This window comes from Dicentrarchus labrax, unplaced genomic scaffold (genome assembly GCF_905237075.1).
Source record: "Dicentrarchus labrax unplaced genomic scaffold, dlabrax2021, whole genome shotgun sequence".
Taxonomy (NCBI): domain Eukaryota; kingdom Metazoa; phylum Chordata; class Actinopteri; family Moronidae; genus Dicentrarchus; species Dicentrarchus labrax.
Window position 1 is genome coordinate 3,650,183 of NW_026136718.1, and position 27,092 is coordinate 3,677,274.

The 27,092-nt window shown below is 42.5% G+C and overlaps 1 protein-coding gene across 2 annotated transcripts; it reads right to left on the reverse strand.

Moving 5' to 3' along the window:
- Positions 1-586: 586 nt before the first annotated feature.
- Positions 587-24,980, reverse strand: LOC127349687 (desmoplakin). Of its 2 annotated transcripts, none has more exons than XM_051375494.1 (24): positions 24,456-24,980; positions 22,171-22,264; positions 20,634-20,755; positions 20,347-20,497; positions 19,197-19,322; positions 18,159-18,218; positions 17,904-18,071; positions 17,480-17,584; positions 17,244-17,339; positions 16,501-16,626; positions 15,441-15,593; positions 15,088-15,242; positions 14,857-14,983; positions 14,385-14,571; positions 13,770-14,182; positions 13,476-13,654; positions 13,063-13,201; positions 12,529-12,722; positions 11,966-12,128; positions 11,767-11,850; positions 11,569-11,676; positions 11,316-11,414; positions 8,915-10,741; positions 587-7,544 (listed from the first exon to the last, which is right to left on the reverse strand). In XM_051375494.1, exons 1-24 carry the CDS (start codon positions 24,833-24,835, stop codon positions 1,218-1,220), a joined length of 11,583 nt encoding a protein of 3,860 aa, XP_051231454.1. In that variant the 5' UTR covers positions 24,836-24,980; the 3' UTR covers positions 587-1,217. The 2 variants fall into 2 exon arrangements, with proteins under 2 accessions (XP_051231454.1, XP_051231455.1); XM_051375495.1 differs by having other exon boundaries at positions 10,244-10,741; positions 24,456-24,976.
- Between the last annotated feature and the right edge of the window lie 2,112 nt (positions 24,981-27,092).

The following is a 27,092-nucleotide window of genomic DNA, read 5'->3' on the forward strand; positions in this document are numbered from 1 at the left end:
GACAGCTCACCTGATTTCCTCAAGCATCCAATTGGCAAACATCATGCATGGCGCCTTATTTAAGCTGCTTTAGCCTGCCTGCCTATCTCTGCTGCTCCCTCTACAAGCCTTTTGCACCCACCTCCACCCCAGCTCCTCCTTTTTATGTTGTTTCTAATTAATCAATGTCATTTTCTGATTGCCATTGATGCTTGCTCTGTTCTGTACCCTGGGGGGTCTCTGCTGCCGCTCTCCTTGTCTTAAACTTTTCCATGTAGGCACATGGAAGGGCAGGGAGGTGTGCTCTCCCTGCCTTAAGGTTTTCCACATAGGCACGTGGAAGGACAAGGAGGTCCCAGAACAGAGCCATACCGCCAAATGTAAATTCTGCTTGGAATATAAGATATTTTGACGAAAGTGGTCCTGACTGAAATATGATACTAATGCATATTTAGCTTTTTAATTTTATGATGATGACTTGTCTTTAAATTTGATTATTTGTAACCAAACTGAAATTATATTTTCATAACAGTATCCTTTTCTATAATTAAAAGTTTTATTAGTACAATTAGAAATTGCTATGAATAAGAACAGTCGTGAAACCATATGAGCAAAAGACTTTTGCTTTTATTTTGAGATATTAAGAAACTGTTACAAAACAAGCACTAAACAGCAAGAAACCAATGATTAACAACTGATTCAGTAAGAAAAAAAATAGCAAAAAGCAAATATATATCACCCAACCTTGCATCCATCCCCTAACAAAACAGGCATTTTAGATGTCAAATAAATGTTAACATAATACCATTATGTTACCAATGCAGAGCGTAAAATGAAATTACATTCCATGACGATTTTGAAAAATACATTAGAAATATGTGTATGCAAGAATATGGCAATCATTTTAGACCTATTTTAGAAGCACCAACAATTACACACTTTTTATTTTTAATCCAAATACCTTAAGATGGCTGCCATTAATACTTTCGCCCCATTTCCACAAAGATATCTTGGTAGTGTTAATTTTCATGATCATTTGGACAACATCATTTTCAAAAGGATAGCAACACCAAAGCTAAAATCTAAAACTATGCAAAAGATATTTTGTATCCTCATATACAACACACATTTTCTTTACTTATTCTCAATTTCGTTTTGTCTGAACAATCAAAATAGTCCTAACAAAATCTGATTCATTTGCAAGAAAAGCATAAATGTGCAGGACCTTTTTTCTTGATTTATTTGGTGGATGTGTAGGAGGTGTAGCTAGTCTGAAAGTGGCGATTAGCTGATGAGAAGGAGGAGGGGGAGCCCAAGTCCACGCTGCTTCTGCGGGAGCTTCGTCGTGAGCCACTCCTGGATCCAGTACTGGATCCCGGGGCAGAGGAGACATTGTAAGGACTGCTGATTCCTCTGGAGGACACAGATGATGCCTGGAGCATTTTCACCCCAGTTTTTTCCTCCACCATGCAGTTGTCCAGAGCCTCCTTGTAAGATATCTTAAGTTTGCTCTTGGGGCAGGTCAGTATCTTTATGTGATGAGTGTCTTGGAGCTTCTGGGCTGCTCTCCCATCCAGCCAGCCCATTTTCAAAGCATCCTCTATGGATCTTCTACAGCCCTTTTCTGGGTCATAAAGCCCCCCTGTTATATATTGGAACTCCATGAACCTCATCCCTGCCTCATATGGCAACCACATCTCCTTCAAAGCCTCAGCAGCAGACATCTTCTTCCTGGTTTTTACATCCTCAAAGCCAATGTAGGCTTTCTGAGCAGGCTTTAGCAAAGCGACCATGTCTTCGTTTATTATACCCAGGCGAGAGGCCTCTTTGATGCCAAACCTCTGGCCATTTGTGGGATTGATGATTCCTCCAGTGCAGGCCTGGGCCTCCAGTAGTCTCTGGGCAGTGATGGAATCCACCAGACCACGATTTTTAGCCTCTGTGATGGATATCTTCTCTAGAGCCTCTGTGTCAAAGATGGCACCCACAGGTTCCTGTTCACACACAGTTTCGACAGGGGCGGCCAAACTGATAGACACACTGCATATATTCCTAAAGCTGTCAGGTGAGTCTCGAGATAAACTGCTTACTGCGCCACTTGTGACAGTGGTAGTTCTTGTTGTGGTCATCTTGGTGAGTGTAGGTGATAAGGGTCTTGACAGGAGTGATGATGATGATGATGATGATGATGTCACGGATGGTGGAACTGAGACTTCTGATGTTCTTAAAGTTGATGATGATGTCATTGAAGATGTACCTGTGGCTGCTGATGATCTTGAAGCTGATGATGATGATTTCACTGAGGATGTACCTGAGGCTGCTGATGGTCTTGCAGTTGAAAATGATGATGATCCATGTTTGGTCTTGTCAGTGATGATATCTGCAAACTGAGTAAGGGTAATGGTACGGGATCTGTACTGATCTAGTTCTGATTGATTAATTACTCCCTTTTCAAGTAGCTCGGTAATGTCATACTGTCTTCCAGTCTTTTTGTCAATGATAACAAACCGTGTGGAACCATCTGGAGCAGTGATAGTGATCTCTTCCCACTCACACTCCTGTTCAGACAGCTCCTGGAAGGTGTCATAGTCAATATACCCTTTGTCATACGCTTCACGTACTGTCATCTCTTTATTAGTTTCTGGGTCCACAATTACCACTCTCCTCTTTCTCAGAGTGTTCTTCTGAGTCGACTCTAGCTTTTTCTTGTCCATGATAGGCAAAAGGATGAGTCCAGTCTTCTTATCTGTGATACAGCGTTTCTTGAGCTCCAGATAGGTTAGGTTTTCCTCTGTGTTAGGGTCAAAGAAACCCTTAGAGTCAACGCTCTGATCAGTCAGGATCTTGTTCATTTTCTCATCAAAGTAACCTCTCTTGTAGGCTACATTCACATCAATACGATGGCTGTGTTCAGGATCAATGATACCACCACTGGCAATCTGGGCCTCTAGCAGACGGATGCCATGACCCTTTTCCACAAGACTTCTTTCTATGGCCTGAAAGAGTGAGATAGTCTTGTCTGTCCCAGGAAGTTTGTAACCAGTCACAGCCCTCTCTGCTGATAGCAGGTTGTCCTTAAACTCTGGCCCAAACAGTCTTTTATTGTAGGCATCACTAACAGTCAGGTAGGTGTTGTTAACCGGATCAACTATAAAGCCTGAGGCAGCCTGGGCCTCAAGCAATTCCAGAGTGGTCCCAGGGCGCAACAATCCTTCTTTCATGGCCTGATAGATGGTTATCATCTTTTCATTGGCCTCATCATAAACTCCTGCTATACAGGTAGAACCTCTCAGGTATGGGCGCAGACGGTCTTCAATGTCCCGGCTCGTCAATCTGCCCTGCTTTAGTTGGTCCATATCAGAACATTTCAGCAGGTTTGCATCCACCAGATCCATAACTGATACCTGGCCCCTGAGCCCCTGGACAGTTATTGGCTTTTTAGGTTCAGGAAGAAACAAAAGACCTGTGCTTGGATCTGCTTTGCATATTTTCTTCAGAGATACATATGTAGTTGCTTGTTGGGTGTCTGGGTCCAGATAGCACTCAGGATACTGATTCAGGGCCTGGTATAGGTCCCTATCTATGAGATTCCTATCCATAGCGATGTCTTTGGGTAGGAATACACTCAGGGTAGGGTCCAAAATACCCCCTACAGACTGTTGAGCCTGAAGTATACGTAGAGCTGTTACCCTGTCAATTAATCCCTTCTTCATGGCCTGGCCAGCTGACAGGAGATTGGCAGAATTTGGGTCTCTGTAACCTATAGCAGCAGCTTCCGCTGCAAACAACTTTGATTCATCCTCCTTATCTATTACTCCTCTAGCACATGCTTCTTTTACTGTGAGTTTCTGATTAGTTCTGGGGTCAATGATGTGGCCTGTGGCTGCCTGACCATACAGTAGCATGTCAGCACTGTCAGAAGACATAATTTTCTGTTTCTTTGCATCTGTAAAGGACATTTTTCCCAAAGGTCCAGCTGCAACACCAGCAATTGACCCTGTTCCCTTCAGAAAGACCTTCTTATCCACAGACACCTCTGAGACAGTTCTCTCCCCCTTCACTAGTTGGTTAAATGTTGGTTTGTCCAGGACCCCACAATCAAGCAACTGTTGTGCTGTGACTGTCTTACGGACACCATCAAAGAGTAGTTTGGAGGGGTCAACCTTCTCAGAGACTGGCAGGAGTTGTAAGCCTGTGTGAGGCTCTGTCTTACATCTTTCCTTCAAAGCCCAATAGCTGACATCATGCTCAGTTTCTGGGTCAAGGTAAGAAGCACTCCGCTTCAGAGCATGAAGGAGGTTTTCATCCAAAAGGTTGCGCTTGATAGCTGTATCTTTGGGGAGGAACACACTAAGATTAGGATCTAGAATGCCTCCCACAGACTCCTGGGCCTGCAGTAGGTGTACTGCAGTCTTCCTGTCAATTATTCCCTTCTTCATGGCCTCAAACACTGAAAGAGGCTTGGCTGCATGAGGATCTTTGTATCCCACAGCAGCAGCTTCTGCTGCCAATAATCTGTCTCGATCCTGAATATCCACCAGCCCTCTGGCACATGCCTCCTCTACTGTCAGCTTCTGATTGGTTTTAGGGTCAATGATGTGGCCTGTGGCAGCCTGGGCTTCCAATAGCAAAGCTGCACTATCTTCGGACAGGAGCTTTTGTTTCTTGGCTTCTGACAAAGACATTTTTCCTTGACGTCCAGGTACAACCCCAGCAATGGGTCCAGTCCCCTTTAGATAGACCAGCTTTTCCCCAGACACCGTTGGAACAGTTTTCTCTCCTTTCACTAGCTGGTTAAATGTTGGCTTGTCAAGGACCCCACAATCGAGCAACTGCTGTGCTGTCACTGGCTTACGGACACCATCAAAGAGCAGTGTGGAAGGGTCTTTTCTCTCAGTGATTGGCAAAAGTATCAGGCCTGTGTAAGACTCTGTTTTGCATTTTTTCTTTAAAGCCCCATAGCTGGTATCACGCTCAGTGTCTGGGTCAAGGTAACACTGGGGCCTCTGGTTTAGAGCACGACAGAGGTCCTCATCCAAAAGGTTGCGCTTTATAGCTGTGTCTTTAGGAAGGAACACGCTGAGGTTGGGATCCAGAATGCCTCCTGCAGACTCCTGGGCCTGCAACAGCCGTAGCCCAGTCTTCCTGTCAAGTAGTCCCTTCTTCATTGCCTCAAACACTGCAATAGGCTCAGCTGTGCTAGGATCCCGGAAGCCCACAGCAGCAGCTTCTGCTGCTAAGAGTCTGTCTCGATCCCTAATATCCACCACTCCTCTGACACATGCTTCCTCTACTGTCAACTTTTGATTGCTTGTCGGGTCAATGATGTGGCCTGTGGCAGCCTGGGCATCTAGTAGCAAATCTGCACTATCTGCAGGCAGCAGCATCTGTTTCTTGGCTTCTGACAAAGAAATTTTCCCTAAAGGTCCAACTCCAATACCAGCGATTGATCCTGTCCCCTTTAAAAATACCTTTTTATCCATAGACACCTCTGGGACCGTTTTCTCCCCCTTCATTAGTTGGTTGAATGTTGGTTTGTCCAGGACCCCACAATCAAGCAACTGCTGTGCTGTTACTGGCTTACGGACACCATCAAAGATCAGTGTGGAAGGGTCTAGCTTTTCAGTGATTGGCAAAAGCAGCAGACCTGTGTGAGGTTCTGTCTTGCATCTTTTCTTCAATGCCCCATAAGTGGCATCTTGCTCAGTTTCTGGGTCAAGGTAACACTCAGGACTCTGGTTCAAAGCTTGACGGAGGTTTTCATCCAAAAGGTTGCGCTTGATAGCTGTATCTTTAGGGAGGAACACACTAAGATTAGGATCTAGAATGCCTCCCACAGACTCCTGAGCCTGCAGCAGGCGTAGCCCAGTCTTCCTGTCGATTATTCCCTTCTTCATGGCTTCGAACACTGAGAGAGGTTTGGCTGCTCTAGGATCCTTGTATCCCACAGCAGCAGCCTCTGCTGCCAATAATTTATCTCGATCCCTAATATCCACCACCCCTCTGGTGCAAGCCTCCTCTACTGTCAGCTTCTGATTAGTTCTGGGGTCAATGATGTGACCTGTGGCAGCCTGTGCTTCCAGTAGTAAATCAGCACTATCTTCGGGCAGCAGCATCTTTTTCTTGGCTTCTGACAAAGACATTTTGCCTTGACTCCCAGCTATAACCCCAGCAATAGGCCCAGTCCCCTTCAGATTAACGTTTTTGTCTACAGAGACCTCTGGGACAGTTTTCTTCCCCTTTTCTAGATCTTTAAATGATGGCTTGTCCAGCACACCACAGTCAACCAGCTGCTTGGCTGTGACAGGTTTCCGAACACCATCAAAGACAAGTTTTGAGGGGTCTACCTTCTCAGGGATAGGAAGAAGGAGAAGGCCTGTGTGTAGCTCTACCTTACATCTTCTCTTCATTGACATATAGGTTACACCATCTTCACTTTCTGGGTCCAGGTAGAGCTCAGGCCTCTGATTCAGAGCACGATATATGTCATCATCAATTAAGTTGCGCTCAATGGCTGTGTCTTTGGGAAGGAACACACTGAGTATGGGATCTAGGATGCCCCCCACAGACTCCTGGGCTTGTAGCAGACGCAGTGCTGTGTTCTTGTCAATCAGTCCTCTCTTCATGGCCTCAAATACTGAAAGGGGTTTGCTAGTGCCAGGACCACTATATCCCACAGCTGCAGCCTCTGCTGCTAGCAACCTCTCTCTGTCCTCTTCATCAATCACACCTTGATTTAATGCCTCTTCAACTGTCAACTTCTTATTCGTCTTGGGGTCAATTATGTGGCCTGTGGCAGCCTGAGCATCCAATAGCAGTCCTACGCTATCTGGTGGCAGGAGATTCTCTCTCTTGGCTTCAGTGAGAGTCATTTTGCAAAGGACTCCAGTTATAGACCCTGGACCTTTTGGACCTTCAATTACCACCCCAGCTATTGGGCCTGTCCCTTTTAGACTGATTTTTTTGTCAACAGACACATCAGGCACAGTCTTATGCCCCTTCACAAGCTGGCTAAATGTTGGTTTATCTAAAACACCACAGTCAAGCAACTGGTTTGCTGTGACTGACTTGCGGACTCCATCAAAAATCACAGTGGAGCCATCCAAGGGTGGGGGTTCTTTAGCTCTCTTCAGCTCAGTTTCCATGGTTTGTCTGACAATGGTTACTTCTCGTAGTTCTTTCTGGATGGCCGACAGCTTACTTTTATATGACTCCTCAAGCTCCCTGAGTTCCCTCATCAGCCTCTCTATCTCAGTTTTCAAAGAGCTCTTTTCCCTTTCCAGACGTTCCTTGTCTGTGTCACATTGCCTGATTAGGCCCTGCTTACTTTCATACTGGTCCTTCCAGTAACCTAAATCCCTCTTCATCCTCTCGTTCTCCTCTTGTATGCGTTGCTTACTGCGAAGCTCTGTCTCTAGGGACAGTTTAATGTGACTGAGTTCCTCCTCTAGCTTTTGAAGGCGATCTCTGTCACTTTCGGACAACTTCAGTTTCATCAACAGAGCATCTCTCTCCATCACAATCTCATTGTACTGAGACTTAATGGATTGCATTGTGGCTGTTGTCTGTAGGAAAGGAAAAAAGCAGAGAAAGCAGAGAGACAAAAGGTTAGTCAACTCAAAAATACATTGATAAATCTACTGTATATCAAGAACCATACATTTCTGCATTTTACATCATTGTATACAATCAAACAACCGATGACACTGAGATAGAACAGATTTAGATCAGAATAAAACTGAAATCACAAATTATCATGCTACTACCATAATTAACTGCATATCAAACTCAGTAGGTTTGAACTGTTGCTATTGAACTATCAAGGTGGTATCAAGGAGTACAGCACACATTAATTTTTACTAATACTAAAAGAAGGTCCACAATTTTGACTCTCAGTTTAATTAAAGGAAATGACGTTGCAAATTTAATGTTTCTGCTCTCTGTGTAGCTCCTATCTTTAATCTGTTTTAATTCACAATGTGGCAAAATCGACTACCACAAGATGGCACAGTGTTAAATGTGCAACAATTGAATAAACAAAAGATGTTCCTTATTATATTAGTCGTCAAAACACATAAAGAGCAAGTCTGTGTGCTATCCTCCAAAATATCATTTGCTTTGGTAAGTTAGCAACGGATTCTAATTTTCTTTTAGATTTCCCATCAGAAAACAAGACAGTGTCTTACAAGACTGGGAAGTAAATGATAATAATAATAATAAGGTAATGACATAACAGTAGTCATTTTCTAAAGAAAATTAAAATAAAAAAACATTCCAAATCTTGCAGACAAACTATTTTGACACTACATTGTTTCTAGCAACTGCAACTACAAAAATAAGCAGACCAACTATTTTATCTATTACTTTGTTCAGATTGGAATACATTCTGTAAATTTGCAAAACAGCACAATTAAATAATGCCAAGAGATAGATGTGCACCAATCTTGATTGACTAGTAATAATATTAATATTAATATTTTAAGCGTATATCAGTGCTGTTTTTACAAGTTTACAAAATGTGTCTTAAAGACAATTAAGATGCTACAATAATACAACAAACAATAATCAAACTGGACCAGTGGTAATGATGTCACTGATGGTGTTGATCATTCTGCCCAAAAGAAGTAAAGGCGATAAAGCATGCAGACTGCACATTGCACAGTGGGGGCAGGGACACAGTGGGGATCAGCAGGCAGAGAGGCACAGAGTATGTTTGCATGCAAGTGTCTGACATGCAAGTTGATTCAAACACATACAAATGTATGTGTTCAAATCAGAGTTACCGAGTGGGTAATCTATAGAGGGTCTAGAGGGGTTCCAGCATGCAAGCCAACGTTTGCCTAAAGACAGTTATTGCTACTTGATTGATCCAAATTAGGACTCTGATTTGGAAAGATGAGAGCAGTCCACGACTAAGTGCCAAACTTCCATGTACCTCGGTGGCCTGGCTTTGTATTTTCTCAGTCTCCATCTTGAGTTTCTCCCTCTCCGAGGAGAGCTCTGAGACCAGGTTGCGGTAATCTATACTGCTGCGCTCACTGTCCTGCAGCTGCAGTTCCAGGGCAGTAATCTGGGAGGAGAGCTCATCATTACATTCCTGTTTGGATCTCAAGAGTTCCTCTTTATCATGTCGTACTGCCCTTAGTTCTTCCTCCAGCTTCAACCTCTCCTTGGTCTGGGTTTCTACCATCTCTTTCAGCTTTTGAAGCTCAGCAGTGTTCTCATTCAGTGCCTTACTTCTCTCCTCTGAAGTTCTGTAAAGACTCTCATTCCTGAGGTTTGCCTCTTTGACTCTGGCCTGCTCCTGGAGGAGCTGTTGTTGCAGGGCTTTCAGCTCTGCACTCAGCTGTGTCATGCGCTCTGCAGAGGTGTTGTTTTGTCTCAAGCTTCTATCCAGCTCTTCCTGCAACCTAAGACACTCTTCTTTATTCCTCTTTTCTGACATGCTGGCTTGGTCTTGGCTCTGGCGTAGTGCCATAATGGTGCTGGTGTAGTCTTTCATTGCTATTGTGGTATTTTCCAGCTCTGTTTCTAGCTGTCTTCTTCTGGTCACCTCCTCTTGGTTAGACCTCCTCAGATTCTCCACTTGGCTCTCCAGCCCATCTCTCACCTCCTGAAGGTCCTTCATGCGCCCCTGTAACCTGCTCATGTTCTGTTCTAATCTGCTTCTCTCCCTCTTCTCCCTCTCCAGCTCCAAACGCATCTTCTCAAGCGCGTCCTGGCACTCCCCCAGCTGGGTCGCAACCACTGATGAACTGGTTAGCTTCACCTGCATCTGGGACAAAGTCTGTTCAAGCACACCTTGACCCTCCTCTATAGTTTTCCTCCTGCGAGTCTCCTCCTCCAGACTGTGTGTGATGTAGGCCAGCTCCTCACTCTTCTCCTGTAGGCTCTTCATGACTTCAGCCAGCTCCTCTGCATACTGGCTTCTTTCCTCATCTCTCTGCCTCATCAGCGCCTCCATCTGACTTTCCAGTTCTCTCCTCCTGCGTCCTTCCTCTGTGATGACAGCACGCTGACTGTGAGCTTCTTCCTCTGCCCTATTTCTTTGTTCCTCTGCGTCGTTGATAGACATCCTGAGCCTCAGGACGTCCTCCTCCAGATTCCTCCTTTCTGCCACCATTCTGTCATACTGCCGCTGGAGCTCAGCTGTATCCTCCTCCCTTTGGGATGCCAGCCTCTGGATGTCTGTGCGGCTGACATGGATCTGGGATTCGTAGGTGAGCTTTAAGTTATTGATTTCCGTACTGCATTGGCTTCTTACCTTTGACATCTCCTTCTGTAGCTCCTTGACCCTTCCTGCCTCCTCAGCCAGCTGCCGCCGCAGCTGTTCAATCTCATGATCCCTACTTGCCACACTCTTCTCCACCTCCATCTTGGACCAGCTGACCGTCTCCAGCTCCTTCTGCCTCTTCCTCAGCACCGAATCGTACTCTTCCTGCTGCTGAGTGTAGCGCTCCTCTGCCAGCCTCCTCTTCCTCTTTTCTTCCTCAAGCAAGTAGTTGAGACGTGTCACCTGATCGTTGAGGTCTGCGAGCTGGCTCTGAGTGGTGTCCAGGCTCTCCCTGGTGGTACTGCACTGCAGGGCAGCGCTTTGCTTCACCTCCTCCATTGAAAGCAACTGATCCTGCGACTGGGACAACTCCAGTCGGTAGCGGGCAACAGCGTCTTCAAGAGATTTGTTCTTATCATTGCTGTCTTGGATGTTCTCCCTCAGCAGGCGAAGGTCTTCCTCCAACACGTCAATCCTGGTGTTACGAATCTGAAAGTAAGACAAAGAAAAGGTGAATGCAGAAGTAATTTTAAGAACTTTTAAGAGGGTAAAAATTCTCTGTTTTCCGTTGTAATATAAAAATGTTAAGCAGCTTTAATATTAATAAAATAAGTTTTTAAAAAGGTTGAATTTCCACACTAAAAGCTGTGACAGTTCACCCCCAAATCAAAAACACATATTTTTCCTTTTCCTGTACAGCTATTTATCTATCCATTGTTGATCTATTGATCTACATAAAACTGCTCACAACAAGGTCTGTGGATTATCTTGAGTAATTGAGTCATAATTTCTGGAAAGAGACATTGCTGTTGAGTCTTTCAAATGTGTTTTTTTGGCACGCTGAGCATCATTGTTACAGTGCCATCTGGTTACATTATATTGGAGAGTAGGCAGCCGATATCTCCTCACACTAAAACCACTAAAACCATCTAAATGGATAAATGATTTTGAGCTGAACTGCAATGATTGAACATTACTGACATTATTATCATGTAAATGTGACAAATTGCTAGAACAAGCAAGCAAAAATATTCATAGAGCTACACAATATAAAAATCAGTACCTTGAGCTCCTCCATATTCTTGAGCAGTTCTCCCAGGAATTTGTAGTAGTCACCAGACCAGGTAAGCAACTCCATGTAATGGGTTTGCAGTTGTGTAGCCTGAGACAAAGATAAATTCAAGGATTAATTTAGATATAACGTCACTTGACTTCACTGATTCAAAGAAATTTCATGAACCAAACCCCTCCTTTAACGTGAATACACAAGAACAAAATGTTTTTTCAGATGCCAGTGTTTAATATGGTTTCATTACCTCCTGATTAAGATCCATTGTTGGCGACCTCAGCATTGTCCTCTTGATGGGGATGTTGAGCAAAGTCTCTAAACCCGAGGTGTAAGAGGCAAGGTCCGTTTCATAGTCCTGTAAAACAAACATTGTCATGACATTCATAAAATAAAATGAGTTCTGTTGATGAGTTTGAAGGGTGTCTGTATATGAAGGCCTCCTTACCTTGATAGAATTCACACAGGCCTCATTGTCCTTCAGCACACTCTCTACTGTCTCCCTCCTCAATTTGATTTCTGAATTCAGGGCCTTGAAACACAAAAGTATAAAGATGTGAGATGTCTGATGACTTAACAGACACAGACACAAACCCTTAACACTGTAAGCAAATTAACTGATAACAACGAGGTGCTGAGCAGGAGACCTTCTGGTTGTTAATATGGTCTTGCAGTGCCTGGATGTTGTCTATCTTGGTGGCCTGCAGGGCATCTTGTTTTTTCCGCGTGGCATCGATCCAATCAATAAGGGAGACGCTGGTTTTCTTGTAGTGCTGCAGCTGTGGCTGATACAACTGCAAATCCTGGATTCTGAACAAGTAAAAGAAAGAATTCCACATGTTCCAGAGCCAAAGGTGCCACCTTAAAATTGCATTTTTGCTTGATAAACTGTTGTGTAATGACGTCAGGATAAAGGGTTTGTTTTGCAACATGCAAGCTGCAGTTTGCAACATGAGATAATTTCCTCTCATGTTCATTTTGACATGTTTCACATAAACAGCCCCTGCATGAGACAAGAGCAAAGAGTCAGTAGTGCTCGAAAATTGCTTTTGGGAAATGGGCCTCAGATCCATAAATGTAATGAGACTCTCACAGTAAATCGGTTTGACGTGGGACAAGTGATAAACTGTCCCATGGCTGTGATTGGTTTCACATTGGAGGTCGAACATTGGTCCTTAATGTAAAAAAGATATGAGAGAGAGAAACATACCTGGTGTCAATCTGTCCATAGAGTCGTCTCCAGCGGTCTGACAGCAGGCTCACCTGGTCAGTGTATTTGGACAGCATCAAGTCACACCTTTGGAAGGGCCCGTCCACCTGACCGTTCCAGTGGCTCGCCTTGGCCAACTCTGCCTCCATAGAAGCCAGAATATCCTTCTTCTGATCCAGCTCTGCTTTAATATTCTACACATCAACAACACACAGGACACACGTTAACCTCCCTGAGTTGGCAGCAGGCATACACCAAAAGCAACACAGTGGGATTCTCTAGCTTTCTCACGCCAGCTTTCTAACTCAAACTGATGGTTGACCACTGATCCATGTCCTAATGTGCACTGGTATTCTGTCCGAGCTGCAGCTTGCCAGGTATGAGGCTGAGTGGTGCAGAAGAAAAGGCTGGAAAAACTGCAGTATCACATCCTAAAGTGATTCTTTATTACTTGTGCGATGCATGTAAACAGAAAATCCAATATTCTAACAAAAAAAGAAATGTATGAAACATTTAATATATTTCATAAAATACCTTCAGGGTCAACATATAATCCTCCACTTCACTAGGTGAGAGGGAGGTGGTCTCTTTCTCTGTCAGTCTCGCCTCATGAACTTTCACTATGTCTTCAGCTTGTGCCACACTCTCCAGCATGTTCCTGAGAGCCTGCAGCCTGATAGAGAGAGAAATGATGGTGGCAAGGTGGAAAAATGAGAAAGAATACATATATATTTTGCAGATGATGTGTGAGATCAATATGTCAGAGCTTCCTTCCTACATTTGTTGGTTTAGTAATATGTGAGAAAAGCGAGGGTGCTTTCATACACTGATTCCCAACCTTTTACCTTAAGGGACCCCTTTTTCTATTATTGAGTAAACTGACTATATTTTATGGATATATATATATATATATATATATATATATATATATAAAGAACAGGGCTTACCGCTGCAGGTAAGCTGATGAGCTGCTCTCCAGGCTGCCCAGTCTTTGGTTGATGATTCCAATCTCACTGCGGAGGAACTGGGCTTTATCTGGATCATTCATGCCCTCCAGCTCCTTCAAAATACTCTCCCTCAGACGCAAGTACTCCTCACGAATCGAGTCAACGTCACGCTGCACCGCCTACAAGGACACATATACAGCTATTGCAACGAATATTTGGGATGAGATTTGTTTTTAATACTACATGCTTGTCTGTTTGTCTGTTTTTCTTGTATTTTTGAGTTTTTGTGTCTACCTCCAAATGAGTAATCTTGAGGCCACAGTCGTGCACCCCGTCCTCTCCGAGGCAGATGTGAACGTGCTGACTGAGCATGCCCTCAGCAGCCTCCAGCCTCAGTCTGAGCGCGTGCAGCTCAGATAAGCTGCGGGAGGACGAGGACGAGCAGGTAGAAGAAGAAGACACCACCACCTTCTTCTTCCCTGCCTCGCTCTTGGTCCCTTTTACTACATCCTTCTTAATCGTTTGGTCTTTCTTCACTTCCGCTTTCCTCTCTGCCTGTTTTTTCAGCTCCGCTCTCCGTCTTTCTTCTTCGAGCCTCCTGGCCTCCTCTTCGGCGGCAGCTTGTTGTTGCTGTTGCTGTATTATAATCAGCTGATGTTGGCGTTGCTGCTCGGCTGCTTGTTCTACCTCTCGTTGTTCCTGTACAACTGTGAGAAGACGCAAGATAATGGTTAAAAAGTAATTTCTTATTCTCTGGTCCTACAGCTGCAATCTCTAACACGTAATCCTTTACTGACATAGCTTTGACAATCTTTGTGTTATAATAGTAAAATTCATAAAATATAAGTTTTAAGTAAAATAGTTTTTTTTACTCAGTTTCTTTATAATATGTGTTTCTGTAATACTGACTGTAAGTAGGCAGCTGCACCACCAGCCGGTCATAGTGGGCCTGGGCTCCATTGAACTGGTTCTCCATGGCCCTCTTGTCCTCGTCAACAAACATCTGGGAGCCGTGGCAGCTCACTTTGAACTCCTGGAAGTGAGTCTCCAGGTTCTTCATAATTTGACGATATTCCTCAGGACGCATCTTGGCCAGCTGTGCGCGCGCACACACACACACACACACACACACACACACACACACACAAACGATGTTTCAGTGAACAACATCAGAAACCAAAACTGGAAGTGAAAGGTAAGTAAATGCATTTAAAACACTAATAATAATATTCGGGTAATGTCCATTCTGTTGGATAGTTTTTGATTGTGCAGAGTGGAGCGACGATGGTGTGAAAGGGATGTTTTTAGTTTGGAGTTTGGAATTTATTAAATCAATATAAACAAACAGAGCCCGACTTCAGAGAGTTCATTCATTACTTACCATGGAGATGGTGAGGGAGTTGATGTGTCTGATATCCAGGAGGCAGTACTGCCAGGCAATGAGACTCTTAACGTTGATGTACAGCTGATTCCAGATTGACAGGATGGCCTCGTAGTACTGCTCGTTCCTTTGGACAACAGGGAGATGGAGTTTAAACCAACGGCAAGGATCCTTGTCGTAAAATCATCCCCATGTGTCAGGACTCGAAACAAACATCGTTTTGCGCCTTACTTGTTGGCGAGACTGACGCTGAGTGGGTTGGGAGGCGGCACGATGAGGCACACAGAGGGTACCGACATATCGAGTCCTCCCGGGCCTGTAATGTCCCACTTACTGCGCTGACTGTTGTCTTTCAGGATCGCCTCATTATCCTTACAGATCACCTTCTGCGGAGCCCAAGGAAAAGGAATTTTATAAATAAATAAATACACAAACAGAATCAAATCTGGCTCCAGCTGAATAAATGTGAAGATTTAACACATTGGAAGCTTGATCCTATTTAATTACCAACTGTGTGAACATGTGAGAGTCTGGTTTAAACATGTGCATGTGTGAAACTGTGAACTGATGATTAGAAAACTGACGTGGTCTTGTTTGAAGTCACACAGGGCTTTGACGATGACGGTGCTGCCGCTCTTCTCCTCAGGGTTTCTGGGTTTCAGTCTCACAATGCTCTTGGACCGGTTGACCAGATGGCTAACCTGCCTCTTGTTTTCCATAATCTTCTCCTTCTCCCTCTGGGGATAATAAAAAACAACCCAAGATCAATAATAATAACGCAGATCGATAATAATAACTACAAACTGCAGCAGTTCTGATGTGATAAAAGGAAAAATCCATTTAAACACACACCAACAAAAAAAAGGGCTTGAAGGAAGAAGCAAAACAGGACAAAACAGCTTACGGCGATAAAAAGACCAACTTATAAAGGAACAGATTCAGCCAGTCTGACATTATATGAGGAATTAAAAAATATTTATTGCCCAAGACAGCTACAGATATGCTGATTAATCAGTTTAGAGAGGGCAGCCCTTCAGGTTTGCTGCTCTCAGTTTCAACCCGTCTGTGGGCCTGGTCGCACACGTTCTCGTATTACAGACAAACAGTACATTAAATATGTTTCTGCAATGATTTTATGATAGAAATAGACAACGCAGGAACAGAATCTGGATTCATATTTGATTAGCACCGCCGAATCTGACAGTTTGATCTGAGTTTGGTTCGTTGAGCTGGAGGGACTCACTGAGAATGAGCTGTCAATCACAAGGTAGCCCCGCCCTAAAGCATACCCTGCTTTATGGTCTGTTTTACTCTAAATGGGACCATCATTTACTAAATGAACATCATGCAGTATGAAAGAAGACTGAAACTACAGATTGAGACCATTAAGTGTTTAATTTTGATTTTAGCTCATAAATCAACTCAGAAATCGGGTCATTTTTGACAGGAAAGTACTTTTGGCTACCAATGGGGCTGCCCCCTGCTGGCTATTAGAAAGAATGCAGCTTTAAGCTACTTCTACGTTGGACTCACTTCACAGACCCAGAAGCTTTATCCACAAATTTTTTACTGTCAATGGAAGGTATCCACGTTTAAACTCAGTCCTATGACACTGTCAGGCCCTTTAATGAAGCCCAGCTATACCTCCAGTCCCCTGAGCAGCTCCAGCAGGTCCTCCAGTGAAGTGTTCTTGTCACAGGTGAAGTTCTTACGGACCGTCTCATGCTCCTTCTGCAGGTTGCTGTACGTCTCATTGGCCTCCTTGAAGAACTATTGATGAACACACAATGCTATGTCAGTCTGAGATATATTAAACAGATAATTAGGCAGACAATAGGGGCTTTAGTGTTATTTAGTGAAGGGGGCTCGCTTCACTCGACATATGGAGTATCAGAAAACATGAATGCATTTTCATGAAATACAATATTAACATTCAGGGGGAAAAAACAGATCACAGGAGCAAAGATTTGATATTTATTGAGGGAGAACACCATATGGTAAATTAATTGATCACAAGAGATGAGATCGGTATGTGTCTGTTTCAGTTCAGCACATGATGGTGACTTACTTATTAATCACTTTTGCATCAATTAACGCCCCTCTGGTTTGAATTTTAATGCGAGGAGTCAAGGTGAAAGCTGATTTGCGCATTGTTTGCCAAAGTGCCTTTTTAAATACAACCACCAGGGGCGCAACAAATTTAACTTTTCTTTAAATTCTACACATTGTGGCTGCGTTATGCCAGAACATTCGAAAAGGTAATGTTCTCTCATGTTCTCTTATGGTTTGTTACTATGACTGACGCCCTCTACATTACACATTGTCAATTCCTAAATTGTTAATGTAAAAATATTTATTAGAGCAGCTTTAAGTTTTATGTTTTGTACCTGGTTGTAAGCTGCATTCTCCTTCAGATGAACATCAATGCATTTGGTAATTTGAAGGAGCCAACTCCACTGAGTCTGCAGAGTGTCCTTGTAAGCCTGAAAAAAAAAATGCACCAACACAGAGAAGAAAGAAAAATATGAGCTAAGGCTCCCACTTGCAAACTTATAAATGCACATAAACACCGAGTGTCAGTCTGAGATTTCTACACAGATAAACATGACGACAGGATGCTCACCTCGATCTTGTCTGAAGCCGGATGGTTGTTCTTCAGGAGGGTATCCACTTTGGCTTTCAGTTTATTCAGGTCCTTCTCTTTGTCCTCGAGGGCACTCATCAGTTTCTGTTATGTAAAAAGAGGTTCAGTAATCACAGGGGACACAAAAACACAAGTATGCAGCTGGAGGAACAGTCGCTGTGGATTCGCTCTAAGTGGATGACTGACTGCAGCTGCCAAAATCTAATCTATCACAGATGATTGCTCCCTTATGAGACGCAGATTAACTTCATAGGAAGGCATTAGTGTAATTTAGACTCACAGGATTGCCAAGAATGTTAATCGACTACAATGAAGTTCTTAAAAAAGTGAAATTAGACATGGATTTCTGAGGTGTCAAAATGAACCCAATTATCTCCTGGACCTCAGTGAACCTTTTACTAACCGAGTAGCTCTCCTGCTTCCGTGGGATGTACTGGTCGATGTTCTTGTCTCCCCAGTCGAACATCAGCTCCTCCTCCTCTTTGCCGTTGACCCACATGATCTCCTGGGACATTTCTTGAATGATCTGCTGGAGGTCCTGCAGCTGCTGGGTCCGACCGAACGACATTTGCTGCCACGGGAGAAGGAAGCGAGTTTAAACAAGCAACAATTTAACTCCAGTAATGATGAGCTAATGCAGTATTTGTCTTTCTTTTACCTGCAAACTGTCCCATTCTTGCTCCAGATGATAAAGATTTCCTTTGTCTCCCTTCTTTAACTAAGGGAAGAGAATCAAACTGGTGAGAGACTCTCAAGAAAACTACATAAAAACCCTGTATTTGTGAATAACCTTCCTTTAATTTACATACCATTTTAAAATATCTGACATATACATTTAATATTTTATTGGGGGTGTGTAGTAACTACTACTACAGGTAACGCACATTAAACTTTTCATGTTCCTTTTTTTAAAACTGAACTTATTAATAATTTAATGTATTAAATAGGTATCATTTTTTTTGGGAGCAACTGTATTTGAGTATAGACTTTCAGTACTCAGAAACGAAAACCCTTATTTTCAGGGCGCCTGGTAGTTCATCTGGAACATCCCATGTACTAAGGATCTATCAAATAAAGGCAATAAAATCCCCAAAAATTATCTGAAAGAAATTTTCAAAAGCCCTCAATTAACAAATTACATATTTTAACCTAATAGCACTTAAAATTAAATTTTGGCGGACCCTCCAGTCTGGATCTGACAGCATGTGCCAAACAGTCAAACCTCCGGCAAGGAGGTAATGTTTTATTCATGTTAGTTGATGTTAAGTTTATTTTATGCCCCTTTGGAGAAACGCTGCTGTTGAGAGAGTTCAAAGAAATCTGGAGGAAAGTTATGAGAAAGTGACGAGGGGTTTTTGTTTACATTCATATTTTTTAAACTGCTGCACTTCCTGTCTAATGCAGTCCATCCCATGTCTGTCTTCATGTATCCAAGTGGTTTATGGATCCAGATCCACATTTACAAGCTGTTAACATGTTCTCCAGCATTATAAATAAATGTAGAGGTTTGTGCATGCTTGGGGACTGTACTTTATGTGTTGTTTAAGTTTGTCTAATAGAGCAGGTATTTAAATCAAATTGCGACACATGCAAACAAGGAACAGATTATTGGTGCTTCTGCTTATTCTTTTCATCACAGCAATAATGACACTATGCATGCTAGCCCACGGCGTCCGACAGAGTGCTGAGAACCCACCAGGTCGTCTCTGGCTCGGTCCACCTCGTGGCTCCTCTGGATGGAGCTGTGAAACTTCTGGTGGCTGATGAGCTGCTGCTGGATGGTTGCAGCATCGTCTCCCCAGGAAGCCGTTTCAATCAGACGCTGAAACACCAGACACACACACAGAAACACGTATTTTAATGATCAGCACACTGGCGCTAGTATCAGTGCAGCTGTTTTCAGACAGAACAGAAAAACAACTGAATCACAACTCTCCTCTGAAACACACATTTTCAGTTCAGAGATCAGTGTTTCTTCATATGCATTTCACATCACCAGCAGGTGGTGGCAGAGAAACAAGTTAGATTTATGGCCCTCTTACTGAAAGCGTCTCTGGAATCTACCAGAAGGAAACTGGCCTGAGAATTAAAGACAAAACAAAACCTTCTTTTCATTCCCTGCAGTACCTCCCAGGAACATGTGTGCGTGTGTGTGTGTGTGTGTGTGTGTGTGTGTGTGTGTGTGTGTGTTTTTTTTTCATTTCAATCCTCTTAAAAGTAATTGTTCTTAATGTCAGACATAGTTGCTGAGTATCACCACTTTAAACCAGTGTCTCTGACAACACATAGCTGAGGAATGCTTTCAAGTCTGAACTGTGTAAAGATTGTGTGCAGAGCATTCTGGTTTAATGAGATATGTCAGTCGGTTCGCAGGCACTCTCGACTCCTCTTTCTTAAAGCAACACAAAATCTAGCTTCTGAATCAGAATGACCTTGAAAAAGCTTGAAAAGAGACTATAAAAATGGGTCTTTTCAACTGCAGAGCTGCCATTGGGAGCAATTCAGTATCTAAGGACACGATTACTAGATTACTACCACATGAGCCACAGCTGCCCCAAAAAAGAGAAAATTAGACCAATTTTATTGATTAAAAATATCAGAAAATCTAAAAGATTGTTGAGAGATATTCTGGAGGTGGTGTTCAGTTAGTTGCAATCTGCAACTTCACCACTAGATGCCACTAAATCCTCCTTTAAATCTGTTTACATCAACTTCACTGTTACATTATGTAACGTTGAGTCTCTCGATGTGTGGGTGTGTGCTCTTGTACTTTCAACTGTGATTTAAGACCTTGAGAGAGAGGAATCTGCGGTTGAAGGCACGCAGTTGTGTGTATGTGTGTGCACCTTTTGCTGCGCAATCCAGCCCATAGCATCTTCATAGCTCCTTCCAGGCTCCTCCCAGCCTCCGGAGCTCCCTCTGGTGCTCCTCCTCCTCTGCATAGTGCCTGTGATGGCCATGTGGACCCCCTTCAGCTGGTCTTTACAAATCTCCAAACTACAGATTAGGGAAGAGAGAAAAGACAATGGCTAGGCTTGTGTGTGTACATAAACCATCCCGGTCACAGACAGGATATTTTAAGAAGGGGAAATCAGAAGAGGAAGAAGGACAGAAAAAGAGAAGTCTTTCTCACGTCCTGACTACGTTGTCATTGGGCTGTCCCATTTGTCTCAGGTCCATCGCGCAGCTCTTCAGCTGCTCGATAGTCTCTTTAGCCATCGCCATGTAGCGCTCTGCCTCGCCCGGGGCACTGCCCTGCATGGCATAAACAAAACATTCAGAGAGGTGTAACAAAAACACTGTGCACAAAGTATACATATAGTTTATCTGTGGAAAAGATTCAAAAATCAAAAACCCTCCACAATATATGTGACTTTTTTAAAACACTGTAATGCGAGTTATTTTAACTTTTAGAAAATAGTTGAAATGGATTAATTGTAGGTAACACAAACTCAATTTCATATGTTAAGCAGCTTTTATTAGTATTTTTAGGTGGCAATAACTTAGTTTAGTAAGTTACAGAAACATTCCAGATTAGGTAATTTTTACTAGGTTTTTTGTTTTCGCAGTACAAATAAACATTACATCGATGTAATCAGTTTCAAAAAATGTTTTGTTAAATGAACTAAATGAAGTCGGTTATATATAGCTCTCGGTTTCTTCTTATACTGTACATTATAACATAAACACAGGAGGCGTTTGTCAATGGTATCATTCACAGTCAACCCCCCTAGAGTCTTATGTAGTTCGTATCATACGCACACCTCAAGACAGTTCTAGCTGCCTTATTCTGTGCTCTCTGGAGCCTTCCTGTGTCGCATTGCCCCAAATGGCAGAGCAATAGCTGACCTGACTGCCAATTAAGGCTTGGGTTAACTGTTTCAGTACCTCTATAGGCAAATGAGAAGCTATCTGCTGGATCATCCACGCTGAGCTAGTGGTCTTTTTGGATAAGTGGTGTGTGGAGTCCATGATAAACAGTTATCTGGATAAACACCTCAAACTTTATTAACTGAAACTTCTTCAATGCGTTGCCCCTCAGAAAAAACTTTCAGCTTAAGACCCTTTTTCCTAAATCCAAGAACCATAAATTTGGTCTTCCTGGCATTCAGGACAGACCCAGTGATTGATATTTAGGAGGTCCATTCAGAGGGGTATTCTCTCCTCCTCTACAGAAACAAGCCAGAATACCAGAATGATAATGGGTTCAGCCAGACCTTTCTCTGGGGGGCTGGCACAGCGCTAAAACTTCGCAGAGAAACAAATAATTTACGACAAGTTGCTCAACACGAAGCTGAGAAAGTAAAACTATCAGCCCATTCATTCACAGTTGAAATATCGCTTGAGGGGATTTGGCTCCAAAAAAACCCAAAACAGATCCAACAAAGAGATAAACAAAGTGCTTTCAATATCACCCTGGTTCCTGTTATATATCCTGTCACGCACATATTACAGACTTACTCATCTAGTTACTCAATTTACAACATTTTCTGTCATTCTTTCATCTTTTTGCCAGCAGAAGTAAAACTGCAACACAAAGCTTTTTTTTTTTTCTTCTGAAATAAAAAGCTACAGAAGGAGCTCCGACCCAGACAGGCTTTTATTTGCACTACTGAAGGAAAAGAGCCAACAGGTAGCGTTAAATAAAAACAAAAAAAGTCATGACTCACAGACTGGAGGGCGTATTCGGCTTTCTGCAGGTACTCCTGGCACTGGCTCTGCAGGATCATGGCCTTCTGGTGGATGGCATTGAGGTTGGAGCCACTGCAGGGGGCAGCAGAGTAAACTCATCACCTTCAGTTCATATTCAATAGTAGTACCTAGTAGTAATAGTTCAATAATCTTCAGCTGCTTTATTTGTTTTAAAGGCAAATTCAGCACAATAACGCAGTTTAGACCACTGGTTCATTACTGCTTTACTTTGTGAGCCCTTTAAATTAAGCCATGACAGCTTGCACATGATTGATTGAGCTCAGTTTCCTTTTGAATATTATTAAGATAATATAATTTTGTGCATCAGACCTATGATCTTTTTCTTCTTTCCAATCACGTCAATCATCTCATGACACCTGAGATTTATGTTGTGGGAACCACTGATTGAGACGACACAAGTAAAACATCGAGGGTTACAAATCTTCGAGGAAAGATTTTGGGGGGCCACTTTCTGTCAAATAATTTTCTTTAAAGAAGTTTATATTTAGATGAAACTTTCTTGGGATGTTTTCTGTAACTGGACATGTCAATCTGTCTATCTTTTAATTTTTTTATCAACTAATCGATTTGATGTTTTGTCCATAAAATGCCCAAAAAGTTTTAATTAAGTTTTAATGTTTCCCTAATCCCAATGTCTTGTTTAACCAAAACATATTTAGTTTACTGTCATAGAGGATCAAAGAAAGCAGAAAATATTCACATTTGAGAAGCTAAAATCAGAGAATTTGGACATTTATTCTTAAAAAATGACTCAAAACGATTAATCGATTATCACAATAGTTGCCGATTAATTTAATAGTTGACAACTAATTGATTAATTGACTGATTGTTGCAGATCTGTTGTAGTTATGCAGAAGTAAACATTTAAATCTTGTGAAAATACAGATAGCAAACTTGATGCACCTCAAGAAATGATAAAATGATGACTAGAGTATTGATAAAAGATTATAACAATATATCAGCCGATATATTTATGTACATAAATGTGACATGCACAAATTCTTTTGAAAAATGGCCTCTGTGGGCGAACTGTAAAATGGCGACAGTTTATAATGAAAGTCAAATGTATCTTTCTTTCTTTTTTTCTGCACTGCTCCTTTGTTGTTGCTTATCAGCTGACCTGTGTGCTGATAACGTCATATCTGCAATACTTTCCCCAAAATACTGCACACAATCACAACACAAAAAGCTGCTGGATGCCTTTGCACCAAATGTATTATCTAAGCGTCAGAGGATAATGACATATCTGCTATAAGCCGATATCAACTGATATATCGGTCTAATTCCAGTGACTACTGAGTAATTCTGTGGATTTTCCTTTAAAAAAAACTCCACTTCACAGCTCTGTTTTCACTCACTTTAATCACAAGTGCAACACAAATACCTGCTAATAATAGAAACTCTAAGATATGAAATGGACCCAGAAACTAAGCGACCTGTTTCCTCTCGCAACAGCAGCAGAGTCTTTGTGTCAAACATGTTGTGATCGTGTCGGCCAGACGCTCTCTGGCCTTTCCTAAATTGCCACAGTGACATATTTCCTCTGTGGGTGACAGTGTGGAAGGAATGAAACTGACATAAATGTTTCAGGAACAAGTGAGTGCTAAGCTGTTGCAGCAGCGGGAACTTATCGGTTCAGTGTTAACTATAAATCAAACTCATCTCTCCGGGGAGGGAGGCTGCTGTGCAGAGAAAAAGCTGAGTTACAATTTAAAAAATCTGCAGAAACAGAGTCATCATTCAGACACTGAGACATTCATTACAGCGCAGCATTGTTTTATTATCACTGGGTCTCACCTTAATGTAATAAAAGCTCAGGGAACTCCCTCAACAAACAAACTGAATGCACAATAGCTCTATTCTTTGTAAACTTTCTTATAAAGAGGATGCAACTTTACTTCATAAAGTAATAAAACCTTGTTCTTAAGGTCAACAAAACAGGTTATGTCAGATTACCCTGCAAAGGTTACTATGCATTTTTGTGGTAAACTGGCTGTTTGAGCTGCAATTGCTTCAGGGCTATCATGCCTAACTCTAAGGGTGTGCAGAGGTGAAATGAACACTGGGACTAAACAGGTTGTCTTGATTAATATTTCATAGCAAACAGCTTTCTAGACTGACATGCATCCTCTCCCTCCCTGCAGAGAGGGCAACATATGCCCCCCCCGTTCACAGAGACAGGCAACAGGTGGCAGCGAGCAGGTTAAATAGTTGTTCAATTGAGCAGAAAATGAATGCATACCTTATTCCCATGCCGCATGACATTCCGCTCACCATGCCGCTCCCCATTCCGCCAGACATTCCGCCGCTCATCATGCCGCTCGCCATTCCGCCTGACATCCCGCTCATCATGCCGCCTCCCTTACTGCTCATCATTCCGCCTGACATTCCGCCTCCCGTGCAGGTCATCATGCCGCCTCCCATGCCGCCTTGCATTCCGCCTAAGGAGGACTTTGAAAAGGTGTAGGTGTTGTATCCGTCCATGTAGGGCTCGTATCCGTTGCCGTCCCCGTGCACGACCTCGCTCCGCGCGTAATTGTAGTTCCCCGCGCCGGTCAAGTCGCCTTTGGACCCGACCCTGCGGCTCATGTTCAGGGCCTTCTGAGACCCGTACATGCTCATTCTGGCAATGCAACGGCAGCCAAAGTGACTGGGTGGAGGAGAGGTGCAGCAGGCAGCCGGTCTCTCTGTGACCACCTGTCCGCCCCGGTCCCTCTGGAGCAGAGTGCAACCGACAGGCAGGGGAGGACAGCTTTTGGAGGCAGGAGACCACACCTCCCTGTCCCTACCCAACCTACTGAGCCAAAAAACTTTTTTTCTCTTTCTTTCTTTCTTTCTCTCTCTCTCTCTCTCTCTCTCTCTCTCTCTCTCTCTCTCTCTCTCTCTCCGTGCCACTCCCCTCCAAACTCAGCTGGAGGCAGACAGTGTGTTTGTGCTGCTGTTGTTCTGCCTTTGTGGGGACCAGTTTGAGTTTAAGACAAGTGAGGACATTTTTTCAAAAGTTATGGTATTTATAAAATTCAGAACTAAGAGACAAATCTACCGAACATTATTTTAAAGGGATATTTGTGAACATTTTGTCTGGTTCTCGTTGTTTCGAGGAGCTTTTTGAGGGTGAACATTTGATTTTTGGAGTTAATGTTAGGGTTACAGTTGGTGTTCATCATGCTGGTTAAGGTTTGGGTTAGGACCTGGAGTTACATCCTCACAAGTGTAGATGTAGACTTGAGTGTGCACAACTTCTATTTGCAGGTATAGCTAAAATATATGTATTGATCATTTAAAAAATAACACAGTGTAATATCTGAAAATCTGCAACATGTGACAGCTGTAGGCAAAGGCAAACTGTGGATAATGCATCCAACGACCAATTTCAATTACAAACAGTTGCCAAGGTGCATCTCTGGCCTCTCCTCGACACGCCCTTCTCACCCACCGTCTTTCTGTCTCTTCTGCTGAGAAAAAACTCTCCCATTAGTCTACTGAAACACTTGCCTCGAGCCAAAGGGTGGGACTCACAGGAAAAACAAGTTTGACAGCTGTTGAATTGACAGTAAATTTGGTTGAATTTTATTATCAAAGTTTGAAGATAGAAAGAAAGAAAAGATAGAGTTATGAAAACAGCCGACTGATTAATGATTAATGCTTTATGTCCCACTTATATTGTTTACACTTAATATTTATTATGTATGATGTGTTCTGTGCTCAGTTCCAGTTCCAGTAGAATTCAGGTGTGGTCTTTGCAGCTTACTGAGAGTGCTCAAAGTCACTTTTCTTGATATAATTCTGGCAAATATGACTAATTATGTAATTTATCATCCTGAAACAGTGGTATCTTGAGCATTTCTTATGCAAAAACAAATACAAATGTTTCCTAACTTTGAGAATACACACAGCAATGTGCAGATCAGTGTGAACTCCATCTGTAAATTCACTGATGCAATCCTTTGTGCATTTTATCTAGGGCGGACCTAGAGAAATATTCCCGGGTGGCATGGAGACTTTAGGGGTGGCAGAAATATATGTTGAATTAATCACAATCCCATATATGAATATTTGCTTGGTAAAGCCCCCTAATGAAGATATCTGAAATAAAAAACAAAACTTTATTGTGGCAGTAAATTAAAGTATTAAAAAAGTAAAGAACTGAATAGAAATGGGTCCATCATTAAATGATTTAACATCCAACAGTGATCCCCTAAAGATCCCTTTATTGTTTGAGTTACAGTACAATCTGTCTGTAATGTGAACTCCTTCCCCACATCTTGATATTAGTTGGCATGGTGGAAAATCTTAGTGCTGAGAAATTTGTCGAGTAGTCAGGTATGAAACCACCGTCTAAACTTCAGAGTCATATTGCACCGGTGTGAAATATGAACCATGCTAACACGGCAAACTAAGATGGTGAACATGGTAAACACTATAGCCTACCTGCTAAACATCAGCATGTCAGCTTAAAGTGTCGCTGTGCCAAAGTGCAACCTCACAGAGTTGCTAGCGTGGCTGTAGACTCCTATTGTTTTCATTTGACCTTTTTATTTTTGACTAAGATCTTCTCATCAGATAAAAACCTCTTTTTATAGAAACAGCTGCCACAACAGAGGTAAATTAAGAATTTAAAGAAGAAAGAAGAACAAGTAAAGGAAGAAAAAATGTGAATGAGTACAGATGATAACAAATCCAAATGATGTATCTGCAGTTTCTGAGTCAAGACTGATCATGTCTTACACCGTTCAAGCATTCCTTGGTCAGGGACGATGGAATTCAGTGAGAGTTGGGGGTCCTGAGATGAAATTTGTCTATATTATGACATACTAAATGTTAAATGCATGAGATTCATGGTTTTTGCATTATTTTGAATAACAAGGATCATTTATAG